The sequence below is a fragment of the Chaetodon trifascialis genome, chromosome 3 (assembly GCF_039877785.1).
Source record: "Chaetodon trifascialis isolate fChaTrf1 chromosome 3, fChaTrf1.hap1, whole genome shotgun sequence".
NCBI classification, from domain to species: domain Eukaryota; kingdom Metazoa; phylum Chordata; class Actinopteri; order Chaetodontiformes; family Chaetodontidae; genus Chaetodon; species Chaetodon trifascialis.
In genome coordinates, this window is record NC_092058.1 from 11,950,575 (window position 1) to 11,968,798 (window position 18,224).

An 18,224-nucleotide genomic window follows, 5' to 3' on the forward strand; every position below is an offset into this window, starting at 1 on the left:
AGTGTTTTTCAGTCAGGAATCACTCAATATTTTAGATTATTCTGTGCTGTTCTGTGCATGACAGCCTTAAGACAGCTGTAATAGTAACCTCTAATGCTCTTTACATTTAAGCCAGAAATTATTTTCACATTACGTGCAATTTGTGTAAATAACTCCCTGTAATGTAAATAGCGTGCTTTTTTGAAGTGTTGACACGTATGTGCTGCACAGAAACCACACAGCGTTTACTACACATTCCTTATGAGCTTTACATCCTGTGAGTTGTGCTGATTCTCTGAAATACCCTGAGGCCTGGTGGTTACTTAATGAGTCAGTATGGAGTTTGTGTATTTTCAAGGCAAGTGTCTAACCTGGCTCATTGACCATACATGTTAACAGAGGAAGTCAAAGACACTGACTCACCGGGAACAGTTTACTCATGATACCAGAGTATTATAAGTGTCACATAATGGCAAAACCACTGAACATGAGCCTCTAAGCATTGTATTGTAGCTGCGCATCAGACAAAAGACAATCACCAGTGTTACATTAAACCCTTGTTGTAATCAGAAAACTTCCCTTATATCATAATACTGCTACCAGTAATACTGCTGTACAGTTACCGCTCAGGTAGCTCCAAGATGATCTGGCTTTGCTGACAATTGATAAATTTGGGATATAGTTGGATTCTATGACTGCAAAGAGTCTACCATATAGTCGGACAGCAGCCAGCTATGTTTTCAAATTAAAGCTGCTCTGAGCCACCAGGACCTCCCACTGTATAGTATGTTTAATACGTTTACGACACACACACACACACACACACACACACACACACACACACACACACACACACACACACACACACACACACACACACACAGCCCATCATGTGTGATACTACTTAATATCCACAGTGTGGATCCATAAACAACTTCGAGAAGAAAACATCAGCTCCGTCGAATACAGCTCGAGAGTAGAGATTTATGTGGCTTCATAAGGACGGAAGCTTTAGGACAAGTGCACATGTGTGTATACATACTGTACGTGTCGCGCAACATCTAATCCAGATGTTGATGACTCCATGTGTTTATAGCTTGGCTTAACTGGCGCGATCCATCAACAGCACGCAGTCACTGCGTCAACCCGTCAGCGCCTGATAAATACTGCGCACATCTTGTAAAAGTTTCAGGTCTCTTCTGTTCTTCGTCTCAACGTGCGTTCATGTTTTTTATTTATTACAATCTTTAACTTTCAAAACTGAAACTGTGCCACAGGACGGGGTTTTATCAGAAGTCACTGGTTCTGGTCCTGTATATCTGCTGTTGATATGGACATAAGTGAGCGATGTGTTTTGTGTGTCCGCGTGTGTCGCATGGAGTGACTTTATTGACGTTATCACAAAATCATCACAGTTATCATGTTGCTTTCTGTGTCAGAGCAGATATATTTCAACAAAGTGGGTTTTGGTCGTTGGCGTCTCATGTAACGGATCCCATGGATGGAAGTGGAGAATCAAAGAAATAAAAGAGAAGGAAGGAAGGAAAGAAAAGAGAGGTTGAAAAGATGAACGAGGGATACGTCAGTGTGTATTGTGTGCGGTGTGTCTGGCTCCAAGACTAGACGCCAGGTCAGTCTGCGAACACACACACACACACACATGTGCAGGCATTGATTCACACAGTGTTGATGTCTGTGGCAGAGGTAACCCTACACCTGCAGAGGAGGGTCTGTGGGCGTCCATGAAAGGCTTGGCCAAGCCTAGGAAGGTAGTCAAGAGGGCAGAGGATCTGTTTGTGTGTGTGTGAGTGTGTGTGTTTTGGAAAGAAGGTGTGGGTATTTGAAGTCAGCGCTGGTAGGAGATCAAGGTAAACATTTCGGCATGACAGAGACACGTCATACTCGGGACACCACGCCCACCGGAGGGGAAAACAGGCAGCAGCACAGCATGCAACCAGGGCTGAACTGCTAACAAAACACCTGCAGGAAGATAAAAACATTAGATTTCAGCATGTCAAGAGATTATTTTTGCACCCTAAGGTATATTACACAAACTCAATACTGTCAGTCTGTCTCAGCGTCCCTTCTCCTTACCTCGCTTTTCTTTAAGAAATTATCCCACTGAATGGTCACAAGTAAATACTTTGATATTTACAACTATTTGATTTGATCCTTGTGTAAGGTAATCAATTTACGTAACAAAGATCAAACCAGGCCTTGCATAACTTTGTTAGCTTCAGCCAAATTAGTGTTACTTATTTAGTAACAATCAAGACACATCCCACCATGACAAAGTGCATACTGTCAAAATGCTTTCGCTGAACCTACTGAAAGGTCGTGAGCCTTAAACTGACATTCGGATATTTGACTTAGCAATGACAAAATGCTCGCTGCACACGTAGGTGCAGGTTTTCCTTTCTTCCTGTTGATGCCTCACTTCTTATCAACTGTGTCCACTTCACAGCAGTTTTCAGGTATTTTTCTTTGTTTGCTCACATAAGTGGCACCTTCACGCAACAGAAAGACGATGGAGCGATGAATTATTTTCCCTCTGGGTGTGGGCAGGACTTAATTGTGCTTGTCTCTGTAGCAGAGGTGCTCAGTGTTGGTGGTTGTGCCGATGGAGCAGAGCGACGAGGGTGCATTTTTTTCTTATACCATTAAAAGATTATTATTGTCTGCTTTTGAGAGAAAGTTTCTCTTTGCCATCAAATGATGTTTTTGCTAAAAGTGGACACCACTTCACAAGTCGTGATGCATTAGCATGGCTCAGCCCTGTCAGATTCTGAAAATGAAAACATGTGATGTTTGGTGAAGAAAAAAAGGCTTATAGAAACGTCTTGGGCAAAATGAAATATTTTACTTGAAAATGCAGTAAAAGGTGAAGAGGTGCACTTGTGTCCGCGAACCTGTTTGACTTGAGTCAAAGTTTTGAAGTTTCAACTCCTGAGCAAATTGAAATTGGTTTGAAAGGGTCGTAATCTTTCTTTCCAGCACAGGCTATGGCATTTCCTCTTTCAGGTTACTTAAAGAAAAGCTGTCAGGAAAATGATCTTAATCTTTCAAAAAGCCTTCTTTTAAGTCATTGCTGTAGAGCCAATGTATAGTATTTGCAGGTCGGTGCCTCAGTAACACAGGACCTCCATAAACACACCGACTTATTCTTCTCTCTTTGTGTCAATATTGTCAATTACTCTGTAGGTTGTAAATCATTAAAACATGGTAATTATATGGGTCAACATTGGCTCCACAGTATGATGCCCTGTATTGGACCAATACAGTGGTATAACTGCCTGTGGTGTAAATGTTTCAGTCAGAATGGGATGTGTTGTTACACCAGCTGTAGACTTTCCTGTTACATCACCCGGAATTGTTTTTTTGTTGGTGTTGTTTTTTTTTCGTCCAGGTCCTGGACCACTATGAGAGAGAGGGTTTCAACTTTCTGTCCAAGGTTTTTAATTCTTCCCACTCATTCCTGGAGGACCTGACAGGGTTGACGCTGTTGCACCAGGAGACACAGGCTGCAGAGGTAAATCACACACTCATACACACCTGCACAAACAGGACACACACAAGACCAGCTGCGCTAAGAGACGCAGGGCGGAACGTCAGCATGTGTGTGGATAAAAACACGATGTCACGCTCAAAGCGCACCAACACTGTTTGGTTGTGATTTTTTTCTCTCAACCTGGTTTAACGAGAATATCATTTTCATGTTTTCTATCTTGCAACTTTACATATTTAATGGTTAATTCCTTGCTGTTTTGGGCAAAGAGTGACCATGTCTTTACTCTGGAAGCCGCGGCCCCCTCCCTGGAGCCAGTCCGTGGGGGAAGCTCGCAGACATCAACTTCCAACATCATCAGAATGGGGTTTGGTGTATTGTAAATCAGCCAGCTGCAAGATTGGCAGTGCCCACCACAGCAGCAATCCAACAGCCTGCTGGTGGGCGTCATCAAGCTAAAGAAGAAGGCATTTGGGTTTATACTGTTGACTCAGCAGACAGTCGTCAGGAGACCTGAAGGACTCCAGGGTTGGCCAATCTTAACCATCAAATGATCTAAGCTGCAATTTCTCAACCTGACCGACATTCCCTTTGTGGAGGAGACAGAGGACTCAGGGGAAGCCTTGCACAGCTTTCTGGCAGAGGTCACTATTAAACATATAAAGCATTGCAGAGGCCAGGCACCAGGAGCCGATGAAATTTGCACTTAGGTGCTGAAGGCTCTGAATATTTTTGAATGTTGTGGATTGTCAGTTCCCATTTTTAAAAATGGAGCAAAGGGTGTGCTCCAGTTATCAGAACATCACACTGCTGTGCCTCCCTGGGAAATCTTTATGCTGGAAATGAGGTTGTGGATGATTGTAGAGCCTCAGATTCAGCAGGAGTAATTTAGATTCGGTCCTGGCTGTGGAATATTAGACCAGCTCTTCCTGGAAGGACCTTGATGGTTCACCAAGCTGGTACCTTGACACCAATTCATTGGCAAAATCTTTAGGCACAGCTGAGGAATCGAGAATGTCCGATTTGGCCGTTTCAGGCTTGCATCTCTGCTTTTTGCAGCTGATGTAGGACGTAGGAACAAACCCAAGTAGGTGAGTCGTATTCAGAAAGTGGTGGAGAAAATGGTGTAAACCCTTCACCTTGGCTAGCAGCTTGAAGGGCTGCAGGAAGAAAGCTGCAAGTATCTCGGATTTGTTCACAGCTGAAGGCAAACAGGTGCAGTGTTGAGCATGTGCAAGACATTTGTAGTGAAGAAATTAACCTGCTGCTTCAGGGTAGTAATTGAAGAAACACCACTGGGGACAGAGTGAAGAGCGCAGACATCCAGAAGGAGCTTAGAATCACAGGTCCTTCACGATGAAAGGAACCCATTGAGGTGGTTTGGCCGTCTAATGCCTTCTTGACGTGTCTCAGAGTGCGTTAGAGGGATTAGACATCCCATCTGGCCCGGGAATGCCTCGGGAGAAGTCGGATATCAAGCCTGGGGAGAAGGAGTTCTGTGCTTAGCCTGCTGGAACCATGACTTGGACCTGAATACAGGGCAGGAAATGGATGGCTAGATAGAGCTTAGCATGGTCCCTCAGGAGCAGAGTAAGTTTTATGACCCTGGGAAATCCACACAAAGTCTTTATGCAGAAACCTTTTGTAAGAATTTAATTAGTACCGTTTCTCAAGTTAAGGATTTGATAGCATACACTGTTTTAATTCAAAGGCAGTGATATTTCTGTCCTGTAACCTTCTTGTAATTATTGTGTAGCCATGGCAGCGCACAGTTGATGTCTGTGGAACAACGAGCAGCATAAAGTTCCAACAAACATCCAGAATACTTGGTGGTGGAGCAGGGGTGGTTTTCCTCAAGACTCCCCTCTGACATGAGACAGAGGGAGTGGAGGGAGAGACAGAAAACGAGTGGGTGTGGGGCTGGGTCTGGTCCTGCCGAGCTGTGGGAAAATCCCACGTACTTTCTCCCCGACTCCTACTCATAACACACAGATGGAGGAGGGGAGGAGAGAAAAGCGAGGCAGCGAGAGGGATATGAGAAGAAAAGGAGTGCAGACAGGAGAAACAGTGGAGGAGAAGAAAGAATGGAGAAAGAAGAGAAGGAGTTGTAAAAGGGAAGGAAAGCAGAAGCTAGTGAGGACCAAAATAGTTTCTTTTTCCATCTTTCCCCATCTTCTCCCCTGCACTCAAGCTCCCTCTCTTCCCTTCCTCTCCCTCTTTCTTCTTTCCCTCTCCTGCTTTCAATCTTTACCTCCTTCCCTATCTTTCTCTCCATCTCTTCCTTGCCTCTCTTCTCACCCCCCTGTCCCTGATGAAGTGCGTTGAAAAGTCTGGCATTGGTCCCTTTCTCTTCAATCAGAAGATGGAGAGATTGTTTTGATTGCTCAGCCCACTAGCGCCAGAAGTCTTAGCGCCTGTTTCCTGTACACAGATTAGCTATTCTGAAAACTACTGCCACTTGGAGGACGTCCCTTCAAGGTTTTTTTTTTTTCTCAATTCCAGGAAGGGACAGAAGTTCTTCTCCCGCTTGTGAAAGCATATTATTACTTATTTCATGCGGGAACCCACTAGAAACAGGCCTGTGGCTCATTTCGAGTCTACATCCCATATTTTAAGAAGTACTGGCTCAAAATGATGATAATTCTAAATCTAACAATTAGGGGTTTCAAGGGTCCTTCAAAGGTCCCTCCTGAGTCATCACTGGATGATGATTATCACTTGCAGCGGCCTTTTTAATGACCCCTTTCTTTTTGAAGGTTTAAGTTTACCTAAGTCGTGTAAAGAGAAACCTTCTTCATCACTAACAATTTTTGCCTTTTCCGTGTGTCCTCAGAAGTCCGACGTACTCTGTGTCTGTGATTTTTAAACTGCTTGTCAGCCTAGTCGCTGGTTGGGAACACAGTAGAGCTGGTCATGTATCGCTGAATGTTTGGCTGTGGATTATAGTGGTCTTAAATTGCTTTATTTGCATAAGAAGTCGTTATTTTTACGATTTTATCTCATTTCCTCAAAGCGTGTTATTGAATTTGTTACAGACTGTGTGTGTCTGTGTGTTTTTGTGCATGTAACCATTCTAAACTATAATCTACGTCACCAGATAGCAGTACTATGTACTTATGGACTATTTTGGGCGAGTTTGTAACCTGAGAAGTACTTTTTATGCGGTCACCACAGGGTTTTGGGGGAGTTCAAGTTCGGTAAAAGTTTAGACTGACTGAAAGCTGTGTGTGTGTGTTTTCGTGGGTGCATGTGTGTCTTTGTGTGTGTGCGTGAGCATGCACAAATCAGTGTGAATGGCGTCTTTGTGAGATCAGTCCTGTCGGGATCATTCTCTGGTAGGAGCATGGCAGGGTGGAAAAAGTACTATAAGTCTGGCGTCTGGCAAATTAGTTGCATGCTTTTGAAAGTTTGTTGAACATTTGTTTGAGTGTGCAACATGCTGTATCTTTAGCCTCATGAGACCGTTCATTTTTGTGGCAGGGAAAATCAAACATGACAAACCATTTTTAAATATTTATGACATGATCTGTACGAGTACTAGATTTTTTCCCCCCTTTTCCTCTACAATTTGGGATGGCCAGTTTCCCTTGTATACTGCAGGCCTTCTAACTGTTCCCTCCACTGTCACTTCCCAGAGTGCAAGACATCGTTTTACTTCAAGTGAAGTGCTTGTTAGATCGGCTAACAGTGTCTGAGGCCTCCTTACCTGCGGCAAAATATTATGTAACTTTCCGAAACAGACAATCCAGCATCTCCCAAGAAACATGTCCTAAAACAACACGTTTACCCTCAAGTGACAGAGCCCTCTAACGGCTGTGACTATTGTGGCTCTTGAATGATTTGGAACAACTTTGGTAGGAATAGACTAATTATGTCATTCTGTTAAAGGGGCAGCAGACCAGAAAATGCTTATGTGTGCCGTTCTAAAGAGCAGTCATAAAAAAACGTGTTTAATTTGGAGGAGCTGCCGAACAATTCGACAAATACGCAGCAATTTCCTGGTCAACAAATGTGTGAACGTAGACAAGGTGTGAACTTCATTCTTTGTCACTTTTCAGTGTTTAACTGAGTGTAACAATGAATACTTTTGATTGGAGGCAGTCTGGAAGTGTACAGTTCATCGCATTGACACTTTGGAGTAGGTATAAGGTTTAAACATGTTGTAGGACCTAGCTGGTTTGAACGTTTTGGCCTTTAGACAAGTGTAATTAAACAGAATTAACCTTGAACATCCATAGAGCCACTTTTCTCAGCATTTAAACAAATGCTAAACCAGGTAACTGTGTCTTAGTGCAGATGTGGGTTAGCATGTCAGAAGAGGCTATAGTGTTAGCTGATTAGCCCTCCTCAGTGTAACTGCGCTGCAGAGGGCCAGCTCGGACATAAATGGACACACACACACACACACACACACACACACACACACACACACACACACACACACTCAAAGAGCCTGAAAGGAAATGAGTGTCTGTACAGGATGTGGTACCTCTCCTCTGATGCCCACCCAGTGTCTTTGGCATGGCAGATAAAGTTATGTAATATACTGTATATATTCATCCACACAGGCACATAGAGGGGTCAGGCTAATCCGTGTTATGTAAGAGGACACAGGACTGAGAAGATGGATTTTCTCCACACAAAATTCTAACAGCACAATATAAAAGGGCTATACCCTAATGAACACCTACATATAATAATAAGGTGGTGCCTCTGCTCCAGTTCAAAGCCCTCGTGGGTCAGTTTAGTAAGGCGATTGCCGCGGAATCATAGTTACTGCGGGAAATGCTGGCTCTATCCAGCCCAACTGAGATTTCAGCCCTCAGAAAACCACCTACCACTGTTATTTAGGGAAGACAATGCCATGCATATCTGCATATGAACGCAGAATCTGCTGTCAAGGATGAGATTTTGGGATCAGAATCAGTTTGGTTACAGTTTATAGTCCATTTGTAGCCCGAGTAGTGTTGACCAGTCACGTTTTAGCATGCCTGGTTGTCATGCTGGTCAACAGGTGGAAAGCGAAAGAGGCGTAACACATTGGCTGAAATGCAATGTCAGAACCCATCGGCTTTCATCTGATAAGGATTTATCTTTTTATGAGCTTTTTTAAATTCATCTGTATTCATATGCAGATATCTGTTCATAGGGAGTAGCCGAAATGTCATCTTTGCATCTAAAGGTGCAGATTGGACTGTAAATAATGTGCTGTACACAGAGGGGGAAGTCTTGGCTCTGATATAGATTTTCCATTATCCGGATATACTAGCTACACCGGAAGCACCGCAGCACGGCCGTTGCCTCGTCCACAGACGATAGGTAGCCGATGGTTTCTGAGATTGCCAAAAAGCGACTTAAATAATATGAGATAGGGGAAATTGAAAAATGATGCGTGATTACTGTATTTTCCCAGTGCTACCATACTTACTTTGACACGTGATTTCAGAGGAAGCCCATGAACTCATTGCTCATTCTTCATGTTGAAAATGTCCCATTGTCATTTTCAGTAAGCGATGCCATTTGCTTGCATGTATGTGTGTGTGTGTGTTCCCGCACACAGTAATCTGTCCAAATGTGAACGCCCCATACAGAGGATGTGTGACGCTCTCAGTACAAAGGGTCTTTCTGCAGAGCTCCCTTCCACCTACTCCAACCGGCGCTGCCAGTAAGTCACAAGATAAAGACGTTGTCGCTGAACTTTTGTGTCAAAGAATGTGTCACTTGTTACACTTTTTTCCTTTTTTCCTCGTTTTTGCGGTTTGATCCTGTGACATGATTTTTTTCTTTACGAGTCTCATTTGAATAAAGAGACAGCTGCTCCTACACAGTGATTAACAGGAGAGTGTAAAGTGGGTGTTAAATTCGGCAAAACATTTTATTATTTAGGATTAAGAACTGCACATGCGGTGGACACATATGGAGCAAAAGATCTGCACTTGGTATGATTGTGTCCCATAGGAGTTAGCACAGAGCTGGGTAACATAGAGAGGGTTTATATTGTGGATTTAGTTATGCAAAAACACTGTTAGGGTGTAACCTGTGCTTGTACAACATCATCCTTTCACTGTCGTATTTTGAAATGAAATCATTGTAAAATTACCTCAATCTCTACTTAATAATGTGCGATCTTCCTGGAAGTTTCCACATCCAGGACTCCATGGGGTCTGGGGGCCCCAACTTGTTATTTAGCTGACACTCCAGACATCCAGGGTAACTTATCATGAGTTCAGTGTCTTGCTCAAGAACAGTTCAACAAGTTACACTCAGAGCATAAAACTCGTGATTAATTAAGTCTCAGGGTAATCTTCTTTGCTTGTTTTTTGCCTTCCACCACTTTTAAGATAAACTTTTTCTCTTTCTTGTCCTTTGACACGCTTCTTTTTGTACTGATTCCAGCACACAGAGGCAGTGTTCGGTCTAATAAAGACACCTGTGTTGCTCCACATGCGTTTGGCTGTCTGATAACAGTGTGTGCGCCATCAGATGCCACAAATCATCACCTTGAGTCATGCTGATGCCCCGAAGGAGCAGAGGCTACCCAGCCACCCACGCTCGGCCCTGCTCTGGCCTGTGCTTCTCTACGTAAAACAGTGCGCTGGCGATAAAGTTGATTTAGTTGTGTTGGCTCATCACCCAGCAGCTTGGAAAACACACAAGCCAAGCATGCATGCACACGCACACACACAGTGACACACAGTAACACAGACTCGCTCCTCTCGCCAGTCACATGCTCTCTTTCCCCTTTCTCTCTCACCCCCACATAAACACACATACACACACTTGAACGTCAGAGGGGCCCATGTATGTCAGAGCTTTATCCAAACACAGCTACGGTTGCTACATGCTACAATTATTACCAGATGGACTCAGGGAAAACATATTACAGTAAGTCTGCTTTTTCATTAGCGCACTGCGCACCCTCCTATGAGACTGAGGGATGGAGGGAGAATGGGGAAGGAGAGCAAGAGAGACATTTCAGAAAGTGTAATTCATTTAGAATTTAAAGTAGGATATGACTGACTCTTGTTGACCGCTGTGGTCGAATATTTCCATTTCCATTTTCTTCCATTTATTTCAAGGTCCTGTGAAATCCAAAATTTCTTTAATTTTTTGTTGCTATGTTTTCAAAACATCCAGTTTTATGTCTGTATATCAGTCCCACCCTCTCCTTCTTTCTAATCTTATACTCAGGGGAGCATAAAGAAATTCTGTTCCATGAAATGTGATGACAGAGTGTGATTCTGAACCAGTGACAGTCACATGGTTTGGAACTAGTGCCAATAGAAACAACTAAAGTAATAAGTTAATTAAAATGTTAGAATTGATTAATTATTCAGCCCGTTTAGCAAGGCAAAATGTCTAATGTTCACTGGTTACAGCCTCAGACATATGAAGATTTCATGCTTTTCTCCGTGTTATATGAACTCGTGCTTGGGTAAAACAGGGAATATGAAGATGACATCTTCATATTTTTACCCAAGCACTAGTTAGATTAAATAACAGGAAGTCACTTTGGGTTCCAGTAAATCGTTTGGGACCTTTTTCACTTTTTTGCTAAATAATGAATCTGTAATGAAAATATTCACCATCTATAGCCCAAATTAGAAGTATCATTTTTGCAATGTTTGCAATGTTGTCCCCGTCCTTAGCAGCTCTTTCCACTGCGGCGGGGTCAAACGCAGACATGCATGAGGCGTAAACACGCCCTGTTTGCATCCTCTTCCCTCGCTCTGTAAATGGGCTTGATGTCAAAGGCGAGCTGGCCTCAGTGACAAGGTGAAGGCTGATGTTGCTCTGAAGTATTTGTGCTTTTGAATTCTCATATTAAGTCCCTCTCAGTGCTGATACCCTGATCTGACATCTCTTTTCAAGCAGAAAGATGTCTTTATTATAAGGCGCACATATCCACTTTTAACTTTCTTATTAGCATGCATGTTAGTAGCATTTTGGCTCTTTAAGCGTTTATTAATGCCTTATTCTGCATGACCATATTCTGCAACTACTAGCAAGAGCTTTCCCTCAATTACCTGTTAATTACTGCTTATTGATGGTAATTAAGTTGTGCGTGAATTAACCCTTAGTAATGATAACCCCCAGAATAAGGAAGCATTAAATGCTTTATAATGACTAATAAGCCATAATACACCAATAATACACATTCAGGAAATATTTTGACAAATGAAACATAATATAATTTGCCTTTTTCTTCACACACATGTTAGTGTCATCATGCATCAGTGGTGCTAAGCATGCGTGTATTTGTGTCCTGACGTATGCTAGCTATGTTTGCTTGACATCAAATGCTCTGCTAATTATAACTGTGTGCTCTACTCACAGGGATGTATGTCAGCTATGTACAGACGCATCACACCTCCTATACTTCCTTTCTGGACATAGTTTCTTTGTGTCTCTCTCTCACACACACACACACACACACACATACATATTCAGCTCTATTCATAGTTAGTCTAAAGCTCCCTGCTTCTTTACAGGCTAAATTCAGAAGCTTTGTGTCAGTCAGTGGCTTGACTTATAACCTCGCTTACTAACCTTCCTAACCCTCGCCCGAGTGTTTGAAAGTTTTTCTCCATCGTGGATGTGTGTATATTTGGTAGTACAGATTCCTGGGTAGCTATGTTTGTGAATAACACTTTACCTGACGGCCGTCCTGACTCTTGAGTCTCCATGGTGTCCTCCAGGGTTACAAATTATTTGGCATTTCTCTTGTCACATGGCTGGCATGTTCACTATATGACGCATAACAGTGATCATGACGGATAATGTCATTTTTTGAGCTCTTCTTTTGTGCCTCTTTTTCAACTTTCCAGAGGGCATTTCTTCATGAGCAATCTGTGTTAGTAGCTGCAGTCATGTGTCTGCACTCACACTGCATGTACACAAACCCCATCCTGGTGAGTACTGACTACTACTGACTACTGACACAAACATAAATGAAAGCATTAGAAATTAAGGTAGTGTGACAAATATAATAACACAGAACTTGTTGGAAAGGGCTCCGGGTTCAGTATAATATCTCCTGTATACTTTATGCTTTAAAAGTGGTTTGTCATTTTGGGAGAGAACAAGAGTGTCATTTCTCGGAGGCAAAGTATGACTTGACAATTTGAACTTGAAAATTGTAATTAACCTAGATCTTGAAATCACAGTGCAGAGACATTCTCAGAGGCTATTTTTCCATCAAAGTCCAGAGTAGGGCTATTTTCCTCCATTTGTTCACCGTTTTGTAAGAGTCTGTGTTGCTCCTGGACGACAGAGGGGAAAAAGCCATCTGTTAAATAACACACATTCTGTGTCAGGGCAGATACTCATTCAGGACTTCGGTCAGGTGGGCCAACTATGTCATCATTCCTTCAACCCCCCCTAACCCCCTAACCCCCCTCTCTGTTTCTGTAGATGAGGTAATATGATTCTCAGAGCTAGCATAGCCGCTCAGTGTGTCCCTTATTACACGGTGCTATCTTCAGCGAGATGCCAGAGGAACATAGATATGGAGGATAGATATACTACATTTAAAAAAACACACTCATATTTAAATATGTCCTCAGTGATACATCCTGTTCTTTTGTCTCATTTTGTCCCCATAAGAAGCAATAACAGTACTATTTTTAACTCTGCTTCTCCCTGGACTCGTGACTAACTAGGTTACCTGTAGGCTGCTTTCACTTTTGCATCATTATGTTTAAGGGTTTTTTTAGACTTTTCCAACAGATTACATCGATGAAGAGGGCGGTGTGAAGAATAGCAGGTGATAAGATCTGAATGTCTTTAGCGAGCACATTACTCCACTTCACAGGGATTCTGCTTTGGTGGGCTGTCTATTATTAATACACTTGTGCACAGGGCTGGAGCCGGTGAAGAGGTGTACTGTAGGTGGGGGGCAAAGGGGACGCATTGGCACCCAGGACAGCTGTCTCACGTCTGGGGCCCAAAGAGGCTTCATTCAGAATTGCCAATCATCAGTCATAGGCAAGTTATTTTCATAAGGCATAAATAGGTTTTCCCAACTTTTCCCTCACTGCATGGGAAAACCTACAGCGGCCTCGCTCCTATACATGGCCTCTCCTCCCCGGCGCCAGTCAGTCCAGAGCGATGCCTTCTTCTGGCCTGGCAGCTGGCTGTATGCATGGATAGACGTTAAGACAGACAGATGACTGGGTTGCGACAGAGTAGTAGTCTGGTCGTCCCTGTTTAGCTCCTACTCTTCTTCCTCTTCGGTAGCTTTTAATGACTATTTCTGTATCTGTGTCAGCGTTGCACTTTTAGAGAGGACTTTCACCTCCGAAGGATCGTTTTGCTGCGGAGGCGTATCATCCAAAGTATGCAGCTCTATATGAAAATGCATTCTTTAACCTGGACATTATGATATAAAAGATAAAAAGATTGTTTTTTTTTTTAATCAGCATTTTATATACTATGTATTTCAAAGCAGCTGTATTGGCCTGTTTTAATGATTCCTTCAAATGGGGTCATACTTACTCACAAAAAGAGCCTTTTTGCAAACTATTTCATTGATATTGTGACATATGGCCGTGGTGTCAGATGGATGTTATTTATCATTATTTATTTATTTTTATGTCTCCTGTTTTCTCCTTCTTAGACTGACATTGAAATGCAGAAAAAGACAAAGTCATTCACTATTTTTGAAAAGGGGACAAGAAGACATCCGTTTTTAAACTCAATTGCCGAGCAACCTCGTTATGATCAGCCATAATGGCCTTGTGTATAAAAAACGAAGGGCTCGGCCGATAACAGCTTGTTGTTTCAGTTACATGAGTGAAACGTGTTCCAGGAAGCCTGATTTGAGAAATGGACGATTTTGACGCATAAACACTGGACAACAGTTTCCATAGCTTTGATTTTACAGCTGGAAGTCGTCATGCTCGCATTCATTTTAGCTTCCATTGCAATGATGTCCAGGTAAATGGTAGAAATACTGCGTTCATGTTACAAAATAATCCACCCACGGAGATAACTTCTGCTGATTTAATTAGCCAAATTAGCATCATGCCTGATGACGTCCCATCGAGGCAAAATTTGAGCCATTTTCAGCCTCTTTCTGCTGCAGTGACACAGTGGCCTCACAGAGTTTTAAATGACCTGAAAGGCAAAACATATTGTGTACCAAGGTGTGCTGAGACCTTATGAGTCTCATTTGAAGGTAGCGCAATATATAATAATCTCGTTCGTCAGTAGCAGTAACTGGTTTTGTCATCACCATCACACACAGGATGGATGTTGTAGGATTTCAGATTAAGAGGATTTATATTTTATGTGTAGGTGGAATTTTAGTTCAGTGTTACTGAAAAAAATACAGCCAGGAGGCTCAAAGATAGTTTGAATAAGTTCGAAGATGCTGAATGATGAATTTGAAGGATGTTTACATAACTGACTTTATCGTTAGGGTCAAGTGTCCCTCTGTATGCTGTGGGTGAGTTGATAAATCGTTTCATTGAAATCCCAGGAAGTGAATGTTACCAGTAGAAGAAGCACACATTGTGTCCCGTTAATGCTCTATTGTTTCACACACTCCGCAAACTAACATTACCTCCATATATTTAAGGCGGCGAGCTGAGCACAGAGCATGTAATAAGTGTAAGTCAGTTACTTCAAAAGCCTTGCTTTCTTGTTTGTGTTACGTCTTGTGTACATAAACCGAATAGGGTTACATTTGTCCAGCTACTGTGCTGTATGTGCATTAAAAAAAAAAACTTCCACTTAGTAGAAGTATTTTCATGAATCCCGTGCAGGAGTCTTTATTCCCCTGTTCCTGGTTTGGATAATCTTTGATACAGAAAAACGCTCCAGCTGCATCAAAGACAGAGATAAGTGCTGGTGTGTGTCTGTGTGTGTGTCTGTGTGTGAACGTGAATGTGAACGTGCATGTCTGTGCCTGCATGTGCGTGTCTGTATCTTATACAGCCTGATTCTAGCCTGCCTGGCTGGTCACAGGTAATCTGCCCTGGAGCCTCTGGCCTGAAAAAGAAACACACACACAAGCACACACACACACACACACACACACACACACACACACACACACACACACACACACACACACACAGACTCGTCACAATGCCAGTTCTTATCTTTTTCCCCTGATGCTGTTCTGTTCAGCACATGGAAGACAGTGATAGCATCAAGCCTCTGGTTCAGATAATTACTCTCTCACACACACACACACACACACACACACACACACACACACACACACACACACACACACACACACACACACACATAATGCATGTACATACATACACACACACACATTGGGCATGTTTGTTCCCCCTTTTCTCTGACTAACCAACACTTCTGCTCATGCACACACGTCTGTGACTGCCATCATTTCCTCTGACCTATTTTTCATATGAAAACAAAATCACTTTAATGACGTTAAGCTAAGAATTAGAAACTGCAGATTATCCTACACCGAATGTCTAAAAATATGGTGACACTCATCATTGAATCGTTGGAAAATGTAAGACGACCAGTCGAACTGTTTAGTGCTCAGGAACATCTGTGTGTGGCCTTTTGTCCTCGTGGTTCCCGGTATGGCCAGTATGAAGTCCAAACGCTGCACGAGTGTTGACAGTAGTTTTGGTTTGCTTGATGGACTGATTTTCTAAAATGATCTGTCACAGTTACCATCTCCTCTGTAAAGAAGAAGCTGTTGACAGTGATTGATTCACAAAGTGAAGAAGTCTTTGTAATGAAAGGCTGTGACTGTCTGGTGTTCTTAGCATCAGATCAAAAGATTGCCTCGACTGCGGTTTACAAGGCACTGTGCCTTCTTTTCTCCTCTGTTTGTGTGTGTGTGTGTGTGTGTGTGTGTGTGTGTTTGTGTGTGTGTGTGTGTGTGTGTGTGTGTGTGTGTGTGTGTGTGTGTGTGTGTGTGTGTGTGTGTGTGTCAGGCCTTGTTGCTTCATAAAGATTGTTTTGTTTGAATGTAAGTTGCTCTCAGTCCCTTTGAGAACTCCCATCTTTGAAAACAACAGAAAAAAAAGGAGAGAAAATGTTTTCATTTCATAATCGTTATTCTCTTGAACGGCAGGTATCACATATGCACGTGTGTGTGTGTGTGTGTGTGTGTGTGTGTGTGTGTGTGTGTGTGTGTGTGTGTGTGGTGCATGCACACATGACGTGCATGAGTTTGTGCACGTGCCCATGGGGCCCTGCTTGTGTTTGATTGCTCCTCTGACCACACGTCATTTGGCTTTGACTCACAGTTCTAATTAAACCTAGGGCAGGTCTGAACTGGCAGCACACACACACACACACACACACACACACACACACACACACACACACACACACACACACACAGCCTCTGAAGTTGATCTGTTATTGCCATTTGGTTAGTTGCACACTGAAAATGGTTCATTAGGTAGAGTTTATACTGGTTGCACACACGCATGCTAATGCCTCACCAGAAGCAACAGCATCTGAACTAAACAGTAAAGGACTTTTATTTTTTATATTTTACAGAGATAAGAATAAATTTTAAAAAATCTTTATGATGTCACACATGTTATTTAGAAAACAATTCAAAAATACGTCAACATTATGTCTCAAAATGTAGTATTGCAGTATGAGAAACTCGTGGTGTTATGAAACACTTGTATGAGTCAGAGAATGTGTTGATAACCTTCTCTAGTATACAGGAAATGTGTCAGGGGGAAATGGGGACCAGGGGGAGATACAGAGGGAGAGGGGGAGAGAGGAAGAGGGAAGGGAAGGGGGAGATGAGGACTGACAGATTAAGAGAGAGAAAGAACAGAAAAGCAGAGCCAGGCAGATGGAACAAGAGAGAATCCAAACTTTTAGTAGAGGATACAGAGTTACAAAATCAGTGGCCGGGTCAGAGAAAGGCTGACAAGAGTCATGGCTAGAAATGACAGCAATCCGGAGAATGTGAGAGCAAAAAGGGTCAATATTTAAGACACAGTTGAGGACGCGGAAGGCGAGCTGTCCTGAGAAAGAGGGTGAGCAGTCAGCCGGCGTCTCAGGAGAAACAACAGGACCCAGCTGCTGCTCCGCAGGCCACCACACCCAGCTGAGAGAGACTCCATTTGTTGTTGTAGCTGGCTTTTATGACTCTGAGAGAGATGAGGGAGAAAGGGGAGGTGGCGCTGGTGGCAGTCGAGATTGACCGACTTAGAGTAAAGGAAAGAAAATAGGGAAGAGGAGTGAGCGTCCGCCCTTTATTAGGAAATGGGACGAGCAGGGAAAAGGCGGATGCTGCATCACTTCCTAGTTTGTCGTTTCTGTGTTATGAGGTTTGCTATCAGTGCCGGCGCTTTGTTTGATTACCCCAAGACTCAAGAGTTTATGAAAACACAGCCAGGGGACGTGACCTCGGCTGGGACCTACATGCTAACTGTGTTCCCACCAGAGCTCCTCAACGCCATCTCTCCTCTCTGTTAGCCAGGGTCGAGCACTTTCACTCCCAGCCGTGTCATTCTTCACTTGCCCCCGATGGCTCTTTTCTACACCTGTTTTCAACTTTTTGTCTCAGGCTTCTGTCAATCACCCTTTGCCTTATCTCACTCTCTTACCTGCTCTCCTAATTTAAATGTCAGCACACCCATAGAAAGGCCCAAACCAACGATAAACTGATCCTGCTAGCGAGTATTATCTGTGGAGCCAAAGCCTGTTATTGCTTATTCATCCATGCCACAGAGCTCTATTGTTGTTTAAATACTATTAAATTTCACATAAA

The 18,224-nt window shown here is 42.9% G+C and overlaps 1 protein-coding gene across 1 annotated transcript in view; it reads left to right on the plus strand.

Annotated features, from left to right (window-relative positions):
- The window catches only part of atg7 (ATG7 autophagy related 7 homolog (S. cerevisiae)), a 60,914-nt gene that overhangs the window by 29,011 nt on the left and 13,679 nt on the right, over nucleotides 1–18,224 (plus strand). The window contains exon 18 of the mRNA XM_070959318.1: nucleotides 3,386–3,508. Within this exon, the coding sequence (XP_070815419.1) occupies nucleotides 3,386–3,508 (123 nt within the window). The remainder of the gene's footprint in view (nucleotides 1–3,385; nucleotides 3,509–18,224) is intronic.